We start from the raw sequence: 18,794 nt of genomic DNA, 5'->3' as shown, positions 1-18,794 counted from the left end.
GATGGAGCACAAGAAAATTTACAAAGGGCAATAACTATGTAAAATCAGCAAACAAGCAATGTTCTCTTATTCTGCACTTCCCCTCTAAGTCTGCGATTATTATATGAATTTCAATTTGGCTTCCTTTAAAGCTTTCCGATTCTTGCTCCGCGCAAGAGATCCTGGATTAAGGGCAGGAACAATAACACAAATAACAAAACACTAAATTTATTTCACATAACTATCAGCATAATATTATAATAACAGGATGATGAACATCACACAAAAAGTTAAAGTGAATGATTCTGCCCTAATTTCATCTTTATGACATTATTTTAGGAATATGGTGCAAAGCAATCGTCAAGGAATTTTGATTTTTTCAAAAATACTAAAAAGTTCAACTATATTTCAGCCTGTTCGATACCTTAACAGTTACTTAATAACCCAAAAGTTATTGTAAACGTAAGGTTCAAAACTTGAGCATCTTATCTTATTCAAATGGCCTAAATGGTTAATAATTCAAACATTTCTTAAGAACAGTGAAATTGGTACTACAAACAAATCAATAAAACTCTTCTTACATTAATTAAACAAATAATAAAAAGTTAAAACTGTTAAGTTTGTTCCAATAAAACTATAGCTGTGAATATGCCAGCAACAATAAGTTGGATGCATGTCAATGTTTGCCTTGTGTTCCACTGGTTGTTACTGCAAGTTTATGTATAGAGACCTCAGACTGGATGTAATATCGATGAATTGAGTGGTGATGTTAGAAAACTCTGTGTGATGCATGTGAGTAGAGTGTTGACCTTGATTAGCACATGCAAGTGTGCGCAGGCTATGATAGGAAGGCAGTTTCTGCCCCATCCAGCCTTGCAAATCTGCGCAGGCTATGATAAGAAGGCAGTTTCTGACCCATCAACCCTGGCAAGTCTGCACAGGCTATAACAGAAAGGCAGTTTCTGCCCCATCCAGCCTTGCAAATCTGCGCAGGCTATGATAGGAAGGTAGTTTCTGCCCCATCAACCCTTACAAATCTGTGCAGGCTATGATAGGAAGGCAGTTTCTGCCCCATCAACCCTTGCAAATCTGAACAGGCTATAATAGGAAGGCAGTTTCTGCCCCATCAACCCTTGCAAATCTGCGCAGGCTATGATAGGAAGGCAGTTTCTGCCCCATCAACCCTTGTGCAGGCTATGATAGGAAGGCAGTTTCTGTCCCATCAACCCCTGCGCAGGCTATGATAGGAAGGAAGTTTCTATCCCATCAACCCTTTCAATAACCTTAATACAGTGGAATTGAGTATACAAACACTTTGTTTAAACAGAAGCTACCATCCAGCCGAGTATCATCTCAATTAAATAACTAATCTGGGGCTGGCGTTTCAAAAACATTATAAGTCCAGTTTTCCGATGACATGCAGCATGTTAATGCTATAAACAGCCTCTGCAAAATACCTCTTTTTAAATAAAACAATTTACAGTTATGAAATATGACATGATCAATGAATGGGTGTAAAAATGAATTAAAAATACACATGTAAATGTCAAATGGGGACAAATGATAAATATTTACATACATCCATTATAAATCGTAATGGTACAATGGCCCACACTAAAATGAGGCAAAAACAATATGATAAAAAGACATTCTTAATATAAACCCGTTGTGATTTTTTAAAAAACTTTTCAACAATGCCATTAAATTAATACAAGCTACAAGTAACAAGATAGTGAAGCCTTTCTTTCATATAATAAAAACAATTGTGTTGTTATTAAGGCTAAAGCTCAAATTAATAAGTTGGCAGTTGTATGCATGACATAATTTCAGACAGACATTTCTTAAAGGGGCCTTTTCACAGATTTTGGCATGTATTGAAGTTTGTCATTAAATGCTTTATATTGATAAATGTGAACATTTGATCTAAAAAGCTCCAGTAGAAAAAGAAAGAATACAATTAAAGGAAAACAAGAGGGCCATGATGGCCCTGAATCGCTCACCTGACTAACCAAATACAATCCCAACCCAGATTTCATCAAGATAAACATTCTGAGCAAATTTCATAAAGATTAGATGAAAACTGTTACCTCTATTGTTTGCACAAGATTTTTCTATTATATGACCTAGTGACCTAGTTTTTGACCCCAGGTGACCCAAATACAATCCCAACCCAGATTTTATCAAGATAGACATTTTGATCAAATTTTATAAAGATTGGATGAAAACTGTGACCTCTATTGTTTACACAAGGTTTTTCTTTTATTTGACCTAGTGACCTAGTTTTTGACCCCAGATGACCCAAAAACAATCCCAACCCAGATTTCATCAAGATAAACATTCTGACCAAATTTCATAAAGATTGGATGAAAACTGTGACCTCTATTGTCTATACAAGGTTTTTCTATTATCATGGGTGAAAGTGCAGACTTTAAATACTGAAATCTGGTCGTACAATGATGATTTAACAGTTTTTACTATAGTTTATTAAGGACAAAAATTATGCAAAATACTGAAACTTTCATCCATGTATTATTTGACCTAGTGACCTAGTTTTTGACCCCAGATGACCCAAATACAATCCTTAACCAGATTTCATCAAGATAAACATTCTGACCAATACTGTCTACACAAACAAATTGTTGACGGTTTTTCTATTATTTGACCTAGTGACCTAGTTTTTGATGTCAGATGACCCAAATACAATCACAACCCAGATTTTATGAAGATAAACATTCTGACCAAATTTCATAAAGATTGGATGAAAACTGTGACCTCTACTGTCTACACAAGGCTTTTCTGTTATTTGACCTAGTTTTTGCCATAGTGACCTAGTTTTTGACCCCAGATGACCCAAATACAATCCCAACCCAGATTTCATCAAGAAAAACATTCTGACCAAATTTCATAAAGATTGGATGAAAACTGTGACCTCTACTGTCTACACAAGGCTTTTCTGTTATTTGACCTAGTTTTTGACATAGTGACCTAGTTTTTGACCCCAGATGACCCAAATACAATCCCAACCCAGATTTCATCAAGATAAACATTCTGACCAAATTTCATAAAGATTGGATGAAAACTGTGACCTCTACTGTCTACACAAGGTTTTTCTATTATTTGACCTAGTTTTTGACCCCCAGATGACCCAAATACAATTCCAACCCAGATTTCATCAAGATAAACATTGTGACCAAATTTCATAAAGATTGGATGAAAACTGTGACCTTTACTGTCTACACAAACAAATTGTTGACGGACGCACACACGCACGCACACACATATGGACGCCGGACATCACATGGTCACATAAGCTCACTATGTCACTTCGTGACAGGTGAGCCAAAAAAAAGTAACCCTCAACTGGGCTCGAACCACTGACCCCTGGAGTAAAAGTCTCTCGCTTAGACCACACCACTTGGCCATCCGCGCTCATGCAATCAGTGATGTATTTTATACCTTATATATATTAAGCAATCCTCGTAGTATCACAAAATATAACGACGACAACAGAACTCTGCAAATTATTCAATCTCTGCGTTGCGATGCTATATCATTTTCAGTTTTTTTTTAATCGTCAAAAAATGCATATAATGGTTATTTTAGAGCATGGTAAATATTCAGTATTACTGTTTCCATCATACCTACAACAAAAATTTGCGAATCTGAAACATTTTTTTTCAATGTTGTCAATTTACCAAAACGTGAAATGGCCCTTTAAAGTCTGCTTATGTCCAATATACGAAGACAACTATTTGAACAATAATTCTGTACAATATGAGCCGCTTCATGCGAAAATGTGTCTTATGCCATATGGATCGTTGCATGTTGCTCAGGAGCTTATTAGTTCAATAATGAGACTACAAAAACTTCCTGGATTTTATAACACTGCATAGCTCATGTTCTGACTGCCCAGTTGCGCAGCCTGGCCTAGAGCTAATCTGGCAGCATAGGGAATTGACCCATTTTCGCACGACTTGGCTCACTTAATACAGACAGTTCTTGTGTCTTAAATTGTACAGATCAGCTAGTTTATACAATGAATAAAACAGTATACTAAAACACTAAGTATGGACTGTTTGAATACACAACTGAGGTAACGCATTGCAAGGAATATGTAACAACTTCTACAATTATTACATGAACTGAATTATGTATACAAAATTCTAATAATGAAAATGCACTTATTTCACATCATAATAGTAAGACTAAACTAAATCCCAGCCAAAACATACACCGGTTGCATTTAATATCTGATTGCTAAAAATGTCGATTCTTGTATATTTTAATTGATCTGTACATAAAAATATTCAATTTAATACATTTAAAGCAGAATTTATGCAAATAAACAAAAACACAATACAATATGAGGTACACATTACTGATAAATTATTCTTGAACTGTCCGTGACATACTATGAACAGTATCAGCAATATGGTATTACAATAAAGAATAGGGTATAACTGATTATTGTATTAAGTAACTGTATTGAACACTTCTCCATAACCTTAATATATTGATCACACATTGCTCTTGCAAAGAAAGCCTTTAAATATTTCAAAACTGACTATACACAAGAATGGTTCTTTTCAACAAATTACAAAAATGAACTGTCAGAAGAAAGATATACAACAAAATAGCAGTGCAGCAACCAGCTCTTTTTTGGTTTCCCCAAGCCCATCTAGGTTTGTCAATCGTATTAAATTAAAAAATAATGTCCCCAATACTGGTTTAGCTTCCCAACCTGCCTTAGTTGAGCAGCGGCCTGTACCTTTTGTGATCACATGCCCTGGTATCATTAACATTCTCAATTTGTTTAGATAAACTGTGAAGGAGATGTATGAGTTTTGATTACGTATTGCATGTACGTCATCTCATACACAGTCTCAAATATCAGTTGAAGAATATGCACATATTCCTCCTCATACCCATGGTTGTCAGTCTCAAGACTTTAAAAACACTTTATTGATTTTATGATTAAAATCATCTCACAAACTGAGAAAAGAACTCAATTTGAGTCAGAACATTAGCATAAGTATGTCTTGATACTAAGCCCTTTTAAAGTTAGTTTGACATTCCGTACAAAGGTGTTGTTCTTATTAAAAGTGGTCAGAGTTATTAAATGCTCTCCAGTGATTAATATGAAAATATCAGCGAAAACCATAATGCCACTTTGGATCAATTATGACCACAGACATTGGAAAATTTGTGAGACAGTAAAACCACGATGACAAACAATTATTACAATGACTGATAAACATTTGAGTGCTGACAGACTTTGTATCTGAATAGAAAAAAGAAACGTTAACAAGAAACAAGCATGTGTGTCTAACAGACTGTCAAAATATCTGAGAAGACTCAAACCGTTCAAGAAAATGGCCCTGTTTCAAAAGCATTCTCAATTGTTAGCTCAACTCAAAGATGAGATATGAGTGTCCACTCAGTTTAGTATTGAGCATATCAGTCAGCTAAGAACATATCAGTCAGCTAAGAAATGATCTCAAATCTCAGGTCTAAGAATATGAACATATTCCTCATCAAACTCAGGTTTGAGTTTAAATTTAAAAAAACTCAAATAAACATCAAATTGAGCATGGTGGTAAAACTCATTACAAAATTGTGAAAAAGCTCAAAGTTCATTCAGAACAATGATTCAAGTATGTTTGTTATACTAGGTCATCATCTTTCCAGATTTAACACTTCTGAAGGTTTACAGGAGGCAGAAGTCACATAGCAATTTAAATTGATATTCTAGCAAAACCAGCAATAATATTATCTTATTTAATTATGAAACAACCAACCAAACTATTCTACTAAACTGATATGGTCTACTGAGGTATACAGTTGTAACAAATACCAAAATGTTTTGTTCATGATCACTCCTACAGATGTACAGTAAATACTGTATGGGCACTGTTATATGAAAATGGGTCTTATGCCATATGAAGCCAATGTAGCTACAGACCAGCTTGCACAGTCTGGTCAAGAGATACACTGTCCCCTTAAGTCAAACAAGGTTTTATGACCTCATAAGGCTACAGGATTGCTCCAAACCAGACTGCGTAAATGCACAGGTTGGTTTGGAATTACACTGGCCGTATATTGCATAACATCATTTTTTGCATGATGCAGCTTATTAAAAAATGTACAATCTATTCCTATTATGTGCTTTATATGTATATACACACATTTATACAAACCAAGTTAGCACAAAAAGAGGACAACAAAAATGTATGTTAATCTGTGAAAAATATTCAGGGTAAAATACCAATGGTGAATAAATAGATTTTTTTCAATCAACGCATATCCAACAAATCATACATAAATTATTATATGACATTGTACAATTTTGTATAAAGTCACAAAATATGTGCAAAGATAAATAAAAATTAAAATGTGTTCGCAAAAAATAAAGTTTCAAGATTATAAAACCTTAGGTAAACCCTCATTATTTTGAAGTCTCCAGGACCAAGAAAAATACTTCTAAATATTGATTATTCCAATAAAAAAATTCAAAGTTATCTAAATTGGAATTATAATTTTAAGGATTATGTATAGGCATTTGTTAGTGGCCTTACTATAAAAAGAGATTGGACATTTTAAATGGCTTAAATACAATAGGTTTTATTCATTATTATCGTATTTTACAACAATAAGACATACCGGTATTATTTGAATCAAAAAGTGATGAAGTTCAGCATGTTTGCACAAAACCTGAAACATGTTTTCACAAAACCTGAAATATATATTATGACACCAATTTTTACTATATAAGGAGTTCTGTGTCACACATACATGAACAAGACAATAACAAGGGGCGCATACAAACTATTTTTAGTAACAGTACATGTCAACAAAGACTGCAAACTCACATATTCATACTTTGAATTATCAATTGAATAATAAGCACGAACACTCTAAATTGGACTTTATTGATGAGTTTGTAATAGCAGGGATTCTAAAAAGCTGAGTTCAAATTAATCATTAAATGTCAAATTAAAGAAAGGACAAAAATAAGAACTGAATAAATACTTCCAAAATACAAAGAAAATGGATTAACTGTATTTGAAATTAAGGAGATCTACTGTATTTTATTTAAAATTCTCAATGTTCAACTGTCCAACAAAAATGAGCTGACATCTGGGTGAACTGGGCTAAATGCACGTGCACAGTGATTAGCCTGTGCAGTCAGCTACAAAGGGACAACACTTTATACCTAGGCACTTCCTTTAAATTGAAAAAAATCCATAACAAATGAAAGTGTCCAATATTAGCTGGACAGCACAGGCTAATCTGGGATGACACTTGATGGACATGCATTGTCCAATATTAGCTGGCTAGCACAGGCTAATCTGGGATGACACTTGATGGACATGCATTGTCCAATATTAGCTGGCTAGCACAGGCTAATCTGGGATGACACTTGGACATGCATTGTCCAATATTAGCTGGACAGCACAGGCTAATCTGGGATGACACTTGATGGACATGCATTGTCCAATATTAGCTGGCTAGCACAGGCTAATCTGGGATGACACTTGATGGATATGCATTGTCCAATATTAGCTGGCTAGCACAGGCTAATCTGGGATGACACTTGATGGACATGCATTGTCCAATATTAGCTGGCTAGCACAGGCTAATCTGGGATGACACTTGATGGACATGCATTGTCCAATATTAGCTGGCTAGCACAGGCTAATCTGGGATGACACTTGATGGACATGCATTGTCCAATATTAGCTGGCTAGCACAGGCTAATCTGGGATGACACTTAATGGACATGCATTAAGCCCAGTTTTCCCAGAGCTCAACCAAAGTATTAAATAGTGGAAAGGATGCCAAACAAAAATGCACTAAAGCTAAGTAAAAACAAAGCAATAGCAAACCTATGGACCTGAATATGGAACGGCTGCCTATTTCAAATTTTAGATTACTTCAACATTCTGTACACAAGTTAAAAATGACACTGTTTTCAAATGTATACATCTATGGCCAGTACCAACATATGAAAGCTGATCCTAATAACCCCACAACGAAAATATAAATTTGTCTTTTCAAATTAGAAAAATATTGTCCCGACTAAAATGTCATTGATAAATATTGAATAGTATTTTAAGAATTTACTATCTTCTATTTTATATTATACAGGCTTAAGTATGTTTATAACTTAAGGTCAAAACAGATAAATCATGTGTAAGGGTCTCATTACCTGTATTTACTTTTTCACAATTGACAAACAAAAGCAATGGTGTCAGAAAAAAATCTTGGTACATTGAAGTTTATGAATGGAAGCTGAAATCATAAATGTTTTATTAAGCGGTCCTTGCACTATTTAAATTAAGTGCAGTGTACATGTATTTTGTGCCTGTGTTTAACAGATCTCAATAAACAATTACAAGCCACCTGAAACTAACAACAATTTTCCATCTAGTAAAAGTTGTTCATTGGCATGTATTTATAAATCTACCTATGGATATTATATAGAATATTTATGTAATTGAACATTGTAATGATTAAAATAAAAATGCTTTTGATGATTTTTCTGTACGTATTTTGCATAAGAGGAGACAAGTGATGAGCACTCAACTACATTTGTACACAATTAGTTTTATTAATGCCACAGGAACATCATGGTCTATATCCACATCAAGGCATGTAGCAAATGAGGTAACTGTTGTCAATATAAACTAGAACAAGAGCACCGTATAACGGGTGCCACATTCGGCTGCGAAAGCTTGTCAGAATATTTTTTTTAGGTCACAGTGACCTTGATCTTTGACCTAGTGACCCAAAACTGGGTGTGGCTTGTAGAACTCATCAAGGTTTTTTTTAACTCTTCTAAGCTATCATTTTAACATATACATTTTGATAAAAGTTTGATACTGATTGGGAAAAAAACGTGTGACTTGACTTTTTCAGTGTTCACAAGGTTTCACTATAGCTATGAAAGGAAACTGCCCATGTTTGGGTAATGTTTTTTAAATGGACTGAAAACGTGTTCAAACTCAGCCCCCGGGAAGTCATGTTTTTCCATGGACTATTAAAATGTTTAAGTAAGTCATTTCTCTTGAAAATTCAGTCCCCAATGTTTATACAAAACAACAGAACTTCTTCCCACTACTCAATGTCAGACATTTAAAACATCGTTCGTAGAAAGAGTCCACTCCGCTCTCTGGCTAGAGGTTAGCTTCACACAATGTTTTTTTTCTTAAGCAGCTCATTAAGCAAGCTTTTCGACATACATAATACATTTGTAGACCATTACATTGTCTGTCCAGTCCAAATTTCCATCTTTAACATAAAAAACATTTAAAAAAATTACTTATATGTAAAACTTCTTAATAACTGGGATTTCATTATACAGTTAACTAATAATATCCAGTCTTGAAAATGTTAATCACACACTCATCTTCATTCACAACTTCAACTGATGTGTCAATTCAATACATTTCCTCTTTATAATATACCAGTAATTTAGTATACATTAGTCTCTTTAATATATCTATACACAGTCACATGCGATATTCACAATGACATTTAAATATTTCAATAACTGGCACTGTTAAATCACGTCAAATATCCACTGAACATGATAAACTATGCACAAAGTAGGAGCAATGAAACGAGTCAGTTCAATTAAAAACCAAGTATAACTAAAACAAAAATAAAATAAAACTCACAGTGAGTTAAATAAAGTGAAAGTCTATCCCACAAACTTGTATAATACAGAAGGAACACCAAAAGATGCCCTAAAAGAGAGAGGTGTGTAACATTTCTGAGGTTGTTGTCAGTTCAAATGGTCTGCACTACTGGTGTAATCAGTGGTGCGCCCTGATTCGTGTTGATGATCAACGGTTGCTGTTGTTGTGAGGTGACAGTGAGGTTACTCGAGGATACATGTGAGGTATAAATGCTGCGCTCTGCGTACGCTACTCGTTCCAGCACGCAGTCCGCTGAGAGTCGCGCCTCTGCATCGTGATCCCAGCATTCTTCTATTGTCGATGCCAACGCTTCAAGACCCTGAAATGTCCATTTAATGATGAGATATGTGCCAACGCTCTAATACTCTAAAGAGAGTATGTCCAATAAATGATGAGATAATTGGACAATTCAATTAGCATTATTGTCTTAATAGGGCAATATTATCAATATTATTTTCTATTGTCGATGCCAACACTTCAAGACCCTGAAGTGACCAATTTAATTTTTTCATTAAAATGCAAGCTTAACTTAAAGCTATGATGACCAAAGCAATTTTTCCAAAATTATTGTCAATGCCAAAGCTTCAAAACCCTGAAATGACCAATAAATGATGGGATAAGTTACTTCAAGACCCTGAAATGACCAATAAATGATGGGATAAGTTACTTCAAGACCCTGAAATGACCAATAAATGATGGGATAAGTTACTTCAAAACCCTGAAATGACCAATAAATGATGGGATAAGTTACTTCAAGACCCTGAAATGACCAATAAATGATGGGATAAGTTACTTCAAAACCCTGAAATGACCAATAAATGATGGGATAAGTTACTTCAAGACCCTGAAATGACCAATAAATGATGGGATAAGTTACTTCAAAACCCTGAAATGACCAATAAATGATGGGATAAGTTACTTCAAGACCCTGAAATGACCAATAAATGATGAAAAATGTGTACAAGTAAATAAGTCCTGATCCCAGTATAGTTGAACATTTTCAATTTTGTTTCTCAACTCAGATGAGATTTGAGTATCCACTCAGTGTGATAAACCATGAAATGGGAAAAATTAAGCATTTTTCATATGATTATAAGTAACAGAATTAAAATTGTTTTTAAGAGCATGTTTGACAGCATTTTTATATTAGAATGTGCTGCTCTGATTTCTTCTTACAATGAAGCCAATGTTTAGTTGATACCCTTTAACATGCATATTATTAATAAACTTGCAATAATCTATAGTTTCTTAAATATAACATTTAAACATAGCCTCTATCAGTGCATTAAGTTACATTTAAATTAATTATCATATTGGGAAAACATTAACAAACATTAAAAAAAACGTTTAAGTGTTCTTGTTGTGCTTATGATGTATACAATAGAGTTAAATAATATATTTAATTTGTTTGCTTTTCAATACATTGCATTTGACATCTTCAGTTCAATGCTATTTCAATGGACTATACAGCATAACAAACATAACAAGAGCACCTTGCGGGTGCAGACCGCTCATCTATTTTCTTTTTAAAGGTGAAGGGACTCTCAATTTCAATCACAAAGGAGGGAGAGGTGGAGTGAAGAGGGGTGTATAGTGTGGGGGTGTACATTATCTTATTCTTGGATGCGATGGTTGGACGGTATTTCAAAATTAAATAATAAAAATAAATATTTGTGTTTTTTAACCGTTTCAAAAAAAATGTGGGTGTGTGTGGTGCGGGGGGTATAATGTGAGGGTGTGGTGGTCATTTGTGAGATGATCTTAAAAAAAAAAAAAAAAAACAAAAAAAAAGGGGGGGGGGGAGGGCATGGGGGATGGTTTGGGTGGAGTCTATTGTCAGGTAAGAGTAGTTTTGTCAAAGTATCAATCCAATCTAATCATAAATAAAGAAGTTATGGCAATTTTAGCAAAATTTAATTATTTTACCTTGGTCAAGGTAAAATTCAACTTGCCAGGTACAGTAACCTCATGATAGCATGAAAGTATTTGAAGTTTGAAAGCAATCGCCTTGATACTTTAGAAGTAAAGTGGATCGAAACACAAAATTTAACCATATATTCAAAGTTACTAAGTCAAAAAAGGGCCATAATTCCGTAAAAATGACAACCAGAGTTATGCAACTTGTCCTTTTACTGTCCCCTTATGATAGTTTGCGAGTGTTCCAAATATGAAAGCAATATCTATGATACTTTAGGGGTAAAATGGACCAAAACACAAAACTTAACCAAATTTTCAATTTTCTAAGTATAAAGGGCCCATAATTCCATCCAAATGCCTGTCAGAGTGACATAACTTTGCCTGCACAGTCCCCTTATGATAGTTAATAAGTGTTGCAAGTACATGTATGAAAGCAATAGCTTTGATACTGAAGGAATAAAGTGGACCTAAACACAAAACTTCACCAATTTTTCAATTTTCTAAGTATAACAAGATGTGTTTGTGAAACACAATGTCCCCCTTTATGATGTTTGACATTGTAGGATGACCTTGACCTTGTGAAGGATGACCTTGACCTTTCACCACTCAAAATGTGCAGCTCCATGAGATACACATGCATGCCAAATATCAAGTTGCTATCTTCAATATTGCAAAAGTATTAATAAAATAAGCGATTTGGGCCACATATATTTGACTTCTGACCTTGAAGGATGACCTTGACCTTGACCTTTCACCACTCAAAATAAGCAGCTCCATGAGATGCACATGCATGCCAAATATCAAGTTGCTATCTTCAATATTGCAAAAGTATTCATAAAATGAGCGATTTTGGCCACACATAATTGACCTCTGACCTTGAAGGATGACCTTGACCTTTCACCACTCAAAATGTGCAGCTCCATGAGATACACATGCATGCCAAATATCAAGTTGCTATCTTCAATATTGCAAAAGCATTCATAAAATGAGCGATTTTGGCCACATATATTTGACCTCTGACCTTGAAGGATGACCTTGACCTTTCACCACTCAAAATGTGCAGCTTCATGAGATACACATGCATGCCAAATATGAAGTTGCTATCTTCAATATAGCAAAAGTTATTGCAAAATGTTAAAGTTGGCGCAAACAGACAGACCAACAGACCAACAGACAGACCAACAGACAGGGCAAAAACAATATGTCCCCCACTACTATAGTGGGGGACATAAAAAGGGCACATAATTCTGTCAAAATGCCAGTCAGAGTTACATAACTTTGCCTGCACAGTCCCCTTATGATAGTTAGTAAGTGTTGCAAGTATAAAAGCAATAGCTTTGATACTTAAGGAATAAAATGGACCTAAACACAAAACTTAACCAAAATTTTCAATTTTCTAAGTATAAAAAGGGCACATGATTCTGTCAAAATGCATGCCAGAGTTATCTAACTTTGCCTGCCCAGTCCCCTCATGATAGTAAGTAAGTGTACCAAGTTTGAATGCAATAGCATTGATACTTTCTGAGAAAAGTGGACCTAAACGCAAAACTTAACCGGACACCAACGCCGATGCAAAGGTGATGACAATAGCTCATATTTTTTTTTTCAAAAAATAGATGAGCTTATAATACAAATAAATATTTGTGTTTTTTAACCGTTTCAAACAAAGAAAATTGGGGGGTGGGGGGGGTGGGGGGGGGGTATAGTGTGAGGGTGTGGTGGTCATTTGTGAGATGATCTAAAAAAAAAAAAAAACAATTTAGGGGGTGGGGGGATTCGGGGAGGGGGGCGAGGGGGGCAGGGCACTGGGGATGGTTTGGGTGGAGTCTATTGTGGTATGTAAGGTAAGAGTAGTTTTGTTTAAAATATCAATCAAATCTAATAATAAATAAAGAAGTTATGGCAATTTTAGCAAAATTTAATCATTTGACCTTGAGAGTCAAGGTCATTCAAAGGTCAAGGTAAAATTCAACTTGCCAGGTACAGTAACCTCATGATAGCATGAAAGTATTTGAAGTTTGAAAGCAATCGCCTTGATACTTTAGAAGTAAAGTGGATCGAAACACAAAATTTAACCATATATTCAAAGTTACTAAGTCAAAAAAGGGCCATAATTCAATAAAAATGACAATCAGAGTTATGCAACTTGTCCTTTTACTGTACCCTTATGATAGTTTGCGAGTGTTCCAAGTATGAAAGCAATATCTATGATACTTTAGGGGTAAAGTGGACCCAAACACAAAACTTAACCAAATTTTCAATTTTCTAAGTATAAAGGGCCCATAATTCCATCCAAATGCCAGTCACAGTGACATAACTTTGCCTGCACAGTCCCCTTATGATAGTTAGTAAGTGTTGCAAGTATGAAAGCAATAGCTTTGATACTTAAGGAATAAAGTGGACCTAAACACAAAACTTAACCAAATTTTCAATTTTCTAAGTATAAAAAGGGCACATAATTCTGTCAAAATGCCAGTCAGAGTTACATAACTTTGCCTGCACAGTCCCCTTATGATAGTTAGTAAGTGTTGCAAGTATGAAAGCAATAGCTTTGATACTTAAGGAATAAAATGGACCTAAACACAAAACTTTACCAAAATTTTCAATTTTCTAAGTATAAAAAGGGCACATAATTCTGTCAAAATGCACACCAGAGTTATCTAACTTTGCCTGCCCAGTCCCCTCATGATAGTAAGTAAGTGTACCAAGTTTGAATGCAATAGCATTGATACTTTCTGAGAAAAGTGGACCTAAACGCAAAACTTAACCGGACGCCGACGCCAACGCCGACGCCAAGGTGATGACAATAGCTCTTTTTTTTTTAAAAAATAGATGAGCTAACAAGAGATTGCCAAGAAATATTGTCCCTACCGGTGAAACTCCACCATAGTCAGATTTTTTTGTTTTATATTTGTTGCCATAGCAACCAGAATTGTTGACATAGGAACAAAATGAAATGACGTGCATAATCTCCATATTGCCATCTATCCATTTTTCAAGTTTCATGAAAAAATATGAAGAACTTTTAAAGTTATCGCAGGATCCAGAAAAGTGTGACAGACAGACTGACTGACTTACTGACAGACAGAGTGCAAACACTAAGTGTTCTTGTTGTGCTAATGATGTATACAATAGAGTTTACTGTTAAATAATATATTTAATTTGTTTGCCTTTCAATACATTGCATTTGACATCTTCAGTTCAATGCTATTTCAGTGGACTATACAGCGTGACAAACATAATAAGAGATTGCCAAGCAATATTGTCCCCTACCAGTGAAACTACACCATAGTCAGATTTTTTTGTTTTATATTTGTTGCCATAGCAACCAGAATTGTTGACGTAGGAACAAAATGAAATGACGTGCATAATCTCCATATTGCCATCTATCCATGTTTGAAGTTTCATGAAAAAAAATGAAGAACTTTTTAAGTTATCGCAGGATCTAGAAAAGTGTGACAGACAGACTGACTGACTGACTAACAGACAGACTGCAAATAACAAGTCCCATCTAGTGTCACCACTAGGGGACAATAAAGCAGAATATGCATATGAATCTGATAATACACAGATCCACTAACATATAAATAATCATGTTTGTCACTTTCCATTTTCGAACAATACACGTTATTGATTCCCATCATCGGCTAAGGTACAACTTTTGCATACCTTGAGTAATGTTAAGTATACACCAAGGTCAAATATTCTTCTTAAGTTGTAACTGTCTGAGCGAACAATGATAATTTGAGCCGTCTACCTACCATATGTAAAACCCAGTGTTCCAAACACACACACACACATGTTTAACCCAACACTCCACACACACACAGACATTGAGATTCATCTACATACCGTATGTTTAACCCAGTGCTCCAAACACACACAGACATTGAGTCCCCTACATAACCTATGTTTAACCGAGCACTCCAAACACACACAGAAATTGAAGCATCTACTTAACGTATGTTAGACCAAGTGCTCCAAACACATACACAGACATTGAGTCACCTACATACCGTATGTTTGAGCCAGTGCTCCTTGATGGCTGGCCTGACTTTGTTGATGACCACCAGCTCCTGCATGTCCTCCAGGGTGGGATGCTGGCCTATCTCATCCTCAAAGGGCAGCTGATACTCCCCCACAGGACCTGTAAGTGTAGAGAATACATAGTTATATCAAAGGGCCGCTGATACTCCCCCACAGGACCTGTAAGTGTAGAGAATACATAGTTATATCAAAGGGCAGCTGATACTCCCCCACAGGACCTGTAAATGTAGAGAATACATAGTTACATCAAAGGGCCGCTGATACTCCCCACAGGACCTGTAAGTGTAGAGAATACATAGTTATATCAAAGGGCAGCTGATACTCCCCCACAGAACCTGTAAATGTAGAGAATACATAGTTATATCAAAGGGCAGCTGATACTCCCTCACAGGACCTGTAAGTGTAGAGAATACATAGTTATATCAAAGGGCCGCTGATACTCCCCCACAGGACCTGTAAGTGTAGAGAATACATAGTTATATCAAAGGGCAGCTGATACTCCACCACAGGACCTGTAAGTGTAGAGAATACATAGTTATATCAAAGGGCAGCTGATACTCCCTCACAGGACCTGTAAGTGTAGAGAATACATAGTTATATCAAAGGGCCGCTGATACTCCCCCACAGGACCTGTAAGTGTAGAGAATACATAGTTATATCAAAGGGCAGCTGATACTCCCCCACAGGACCTGTAAGTGTAGAGAATACATAGTTATATCAAAGGACAGCTGATACTCCTCTACAGGACCTGTAAGTGTAGAGAATACATAGTTATATTAAAGGGCAGCTGATACTCCCCCACAGGACCTGTAAGTATAGAGAATACATAGTTATATCAAAGGGCAGCTGATACTCCCCCACAGGACCTGTAAGTGTAGAGAATACATAGTTATATCAAAGGGCAGCTGATACTCCCCCACAGGACCTGTAAATGTAGAGAATACATAGTTATATCAAAGGGCAGCTGATACTCCCCCACAGGACCTGTAAGTGTAGAGAATACATAGTTATATCAAAGGGCAGCTGATACTCCCTCACAGGACCTGTAAGTGTAGAGAATACATAGTTATATCAAAGGGCAGCTGATACTCCTCTACAGGACCTGTAAGTGTAGAGAATACATAGTTATATTAAAGGGCAGCTGATACTCCCCCACAGGACCTGTAAGTGTAGAGAATACATAGTTATATCAAAGGGCAGCTGATACTCCCCCACAGGACCTGTAAGTGTAGAGAATGCATAGTTATATCAAAGGTGCTATGCTGGATCTTATATTGAAAACCCAACTTAGGTGCATGAACATCTTCTTTCACCACTATTTCCACATACTGGACTTATACAAACTTCCAGTAACCACTCTGAACTGTGTTTATTATGGTGGGGGTAATACAACTTCAAAGTATTCTCTTTTTCATTAAGAAACTTATACAACTGAAGAATTTCTTTTCTCCTGTTTTTTTTTAGAAATTGCAAAAAATTACCTGGCTTCCCCAAATTTAAAGAATGTCAAAGGCCCATACCAAATACATGGAAAAAAAACTTAATAACCACTGATCTACAATGTCAACATGTTTAGCCAGAAGTTGTAAGATGGACATTAATTGTCATTATATTTCTTACAAATGTGTATAGTGTGAGTTTAATAATGTGTGCATGTTAAAAATTTCAAAGGCTTTGAAAGCGTATACATTACATGTATATCAATTAATGCAATGAATACTCTGACTGTCTTTGTGGAAAATTGAGCTTAAGCCTTCATATCATAACTCGAGCTTTACTCTTAATTCTATCAGATCACGACAAGTCTGTAATAAGCAATTACATAGACCCAATAATGGAAAATAATGCTCACACAAGTTGAAATAATCATTTGATATGAGAGTATGTACATGTCATGAAAGATTCAATACATAACGCATCATACAAATTACAATATGACAGTAAAAGCCTCTCACCATCTGCGGCTGTACATCGTGACATCAACTCCCACAGCACCATTCCACAAGCGTACATGTCTATACGCAAGAAAGCATCCCGATTAAAGCTGATGGCTCCCTCCAATACTTCCGGTGCCATGTATCGCCGGGTACCAACCTGCAACCGAATGGATGAGTTATGGTTTTTTAGTTTATTTCATGTTTAATGCTTAAACTGAAAGCAGCAACAAAACAGCATACTTTATTACTTTAGCATTTTTAACAATGTTTGTTTGGTTCTGAGAATAGTCAGTGATACTGGGCGCTAACAGGAAAATATTCGGATTCGCAACGAAACTAGAAAGAAAACAATCCCCAGCCATGTTTTTGTACAAACCATGATAAAACAGGACAATTATTGATTATTCAAGAAATCAAATATACGCATCAAGCACATTTTGTACGCATTAGTTTTAGCTAGAAAAACTTGAAATACTGTCTTTTCAATTCTGTTGGCATCTAAATATCACTAATAGACTATAGTTCAATTACTTTTCGAACAGTTTTCTTGTCTTTATCTTAATTCCATGGTAAATATTGAGATTCACTACAACTTTTCCAGAAACAAACATCATATAACAGGTGTAATTGAAATTATTTGGGGTCTTTACAGGTTTCTTGTACATGTATTGAAAAACAATTATGACTGGCAATGCACGTTAAGATATTTAATGTTATAAAAAAATTGCCCTTTTCACCCCCCAAAAAAAATTCGAAAGGTTCGAAAACACTTAGTAGGAACGCTGTGTTGAATACATTAATAAATATCCACATGCATACGAAGCCATCACCAGATGCAGCATATATAGAAACGTTTCAAAAACACCATAACTTAACCAGGCCTTTACTTGTTAATTTATAATCATTTATTTCTCAAGATGTCATTTGTTATTGACCTTTGCTAAAAAATGAAAAAAGATGACTCACATAATGGCATGTCAAGAATATACAATGCAATGAATAAACACATCTTGTGAATAAGATCAGCAATAAGCTTTTATTTTGCAAGATACTTCAGTCTGTGTACTGATCTACTAAATCAATTTGTCCTATGACATTCACAAAATCACAAGTCTAGACTTTATGACTTCTACACAGGGTGCTATTAAACAAAGGTTCAGGCATCTTTTTCAGAAGCAACATTTTCACAAATGGAATATGATGATTGAAGGTA

At 35.4% G+C, this 18,794-nt stretch overlaps 1 protein-coding gene across 5 annotated transcripts in view; it reads right to left on the bottom strand.

Annotated features, from left to right (window-relative positions):
• Window positions 1–191: 191 nt before the first annotated feature.
• LOC127863361 (activin receptor type-2B-like) overlaps window positions 192–18,794 on the bottom strand; it is a 29,441-nt gene continuing 10,838 nt past the window's right edge. Inside the window, exons 5-10 of one of the 5 annotated variants that reach the window (XM_052402836.1) lie at window positions 17,600–17,738; window positions 15,614–15,744; window positions 7,574–9,999; window positions 7,456–7,513; window positions 2,808–7,398; window positions 192–2,255 (exon numbers count right to left, since the gene is read on the bottom strand). In XM_052402836.1, the coding sequence (XP_052258796.1) occupies window positions 9,772–9,999; window positions 15,614–15,744; window positions 17,600–17,738 (498 nt within the window). In that variant the 3' untranslated portion in view covers window positions 192–2,255; window positions 2,808–7,398; window positions 7,456–7,513; window positions 7,574–9,771. The other 4 variants (XM_052402837.1, XM_052402838.1, XM_052402839.1 and 1 more) reach the window with 4 other exon arrangements.

This window comes from Dreissena polymorpha, unplaced genomic scaffold (assembly GCF_020536995.1).
Source record: "Dreissena polymorpha isolate Duluth1 unplaced genomic scaffold, UMN_Dpol_1.0 chrUn006, whole genome shotgun sequence".
Taxonomy (NCBI): Eukaryota; Metazoa; Mollusca; class Bivalvia; order Myida; family Dreissenidae; genus Dreissena; species Dreissena polymorpha.
The sequence above is the reverse complement of the archived record's forward strand: the minus strand, read 5'-3'. Positions and strand labels throughout refer to the sequence as shown.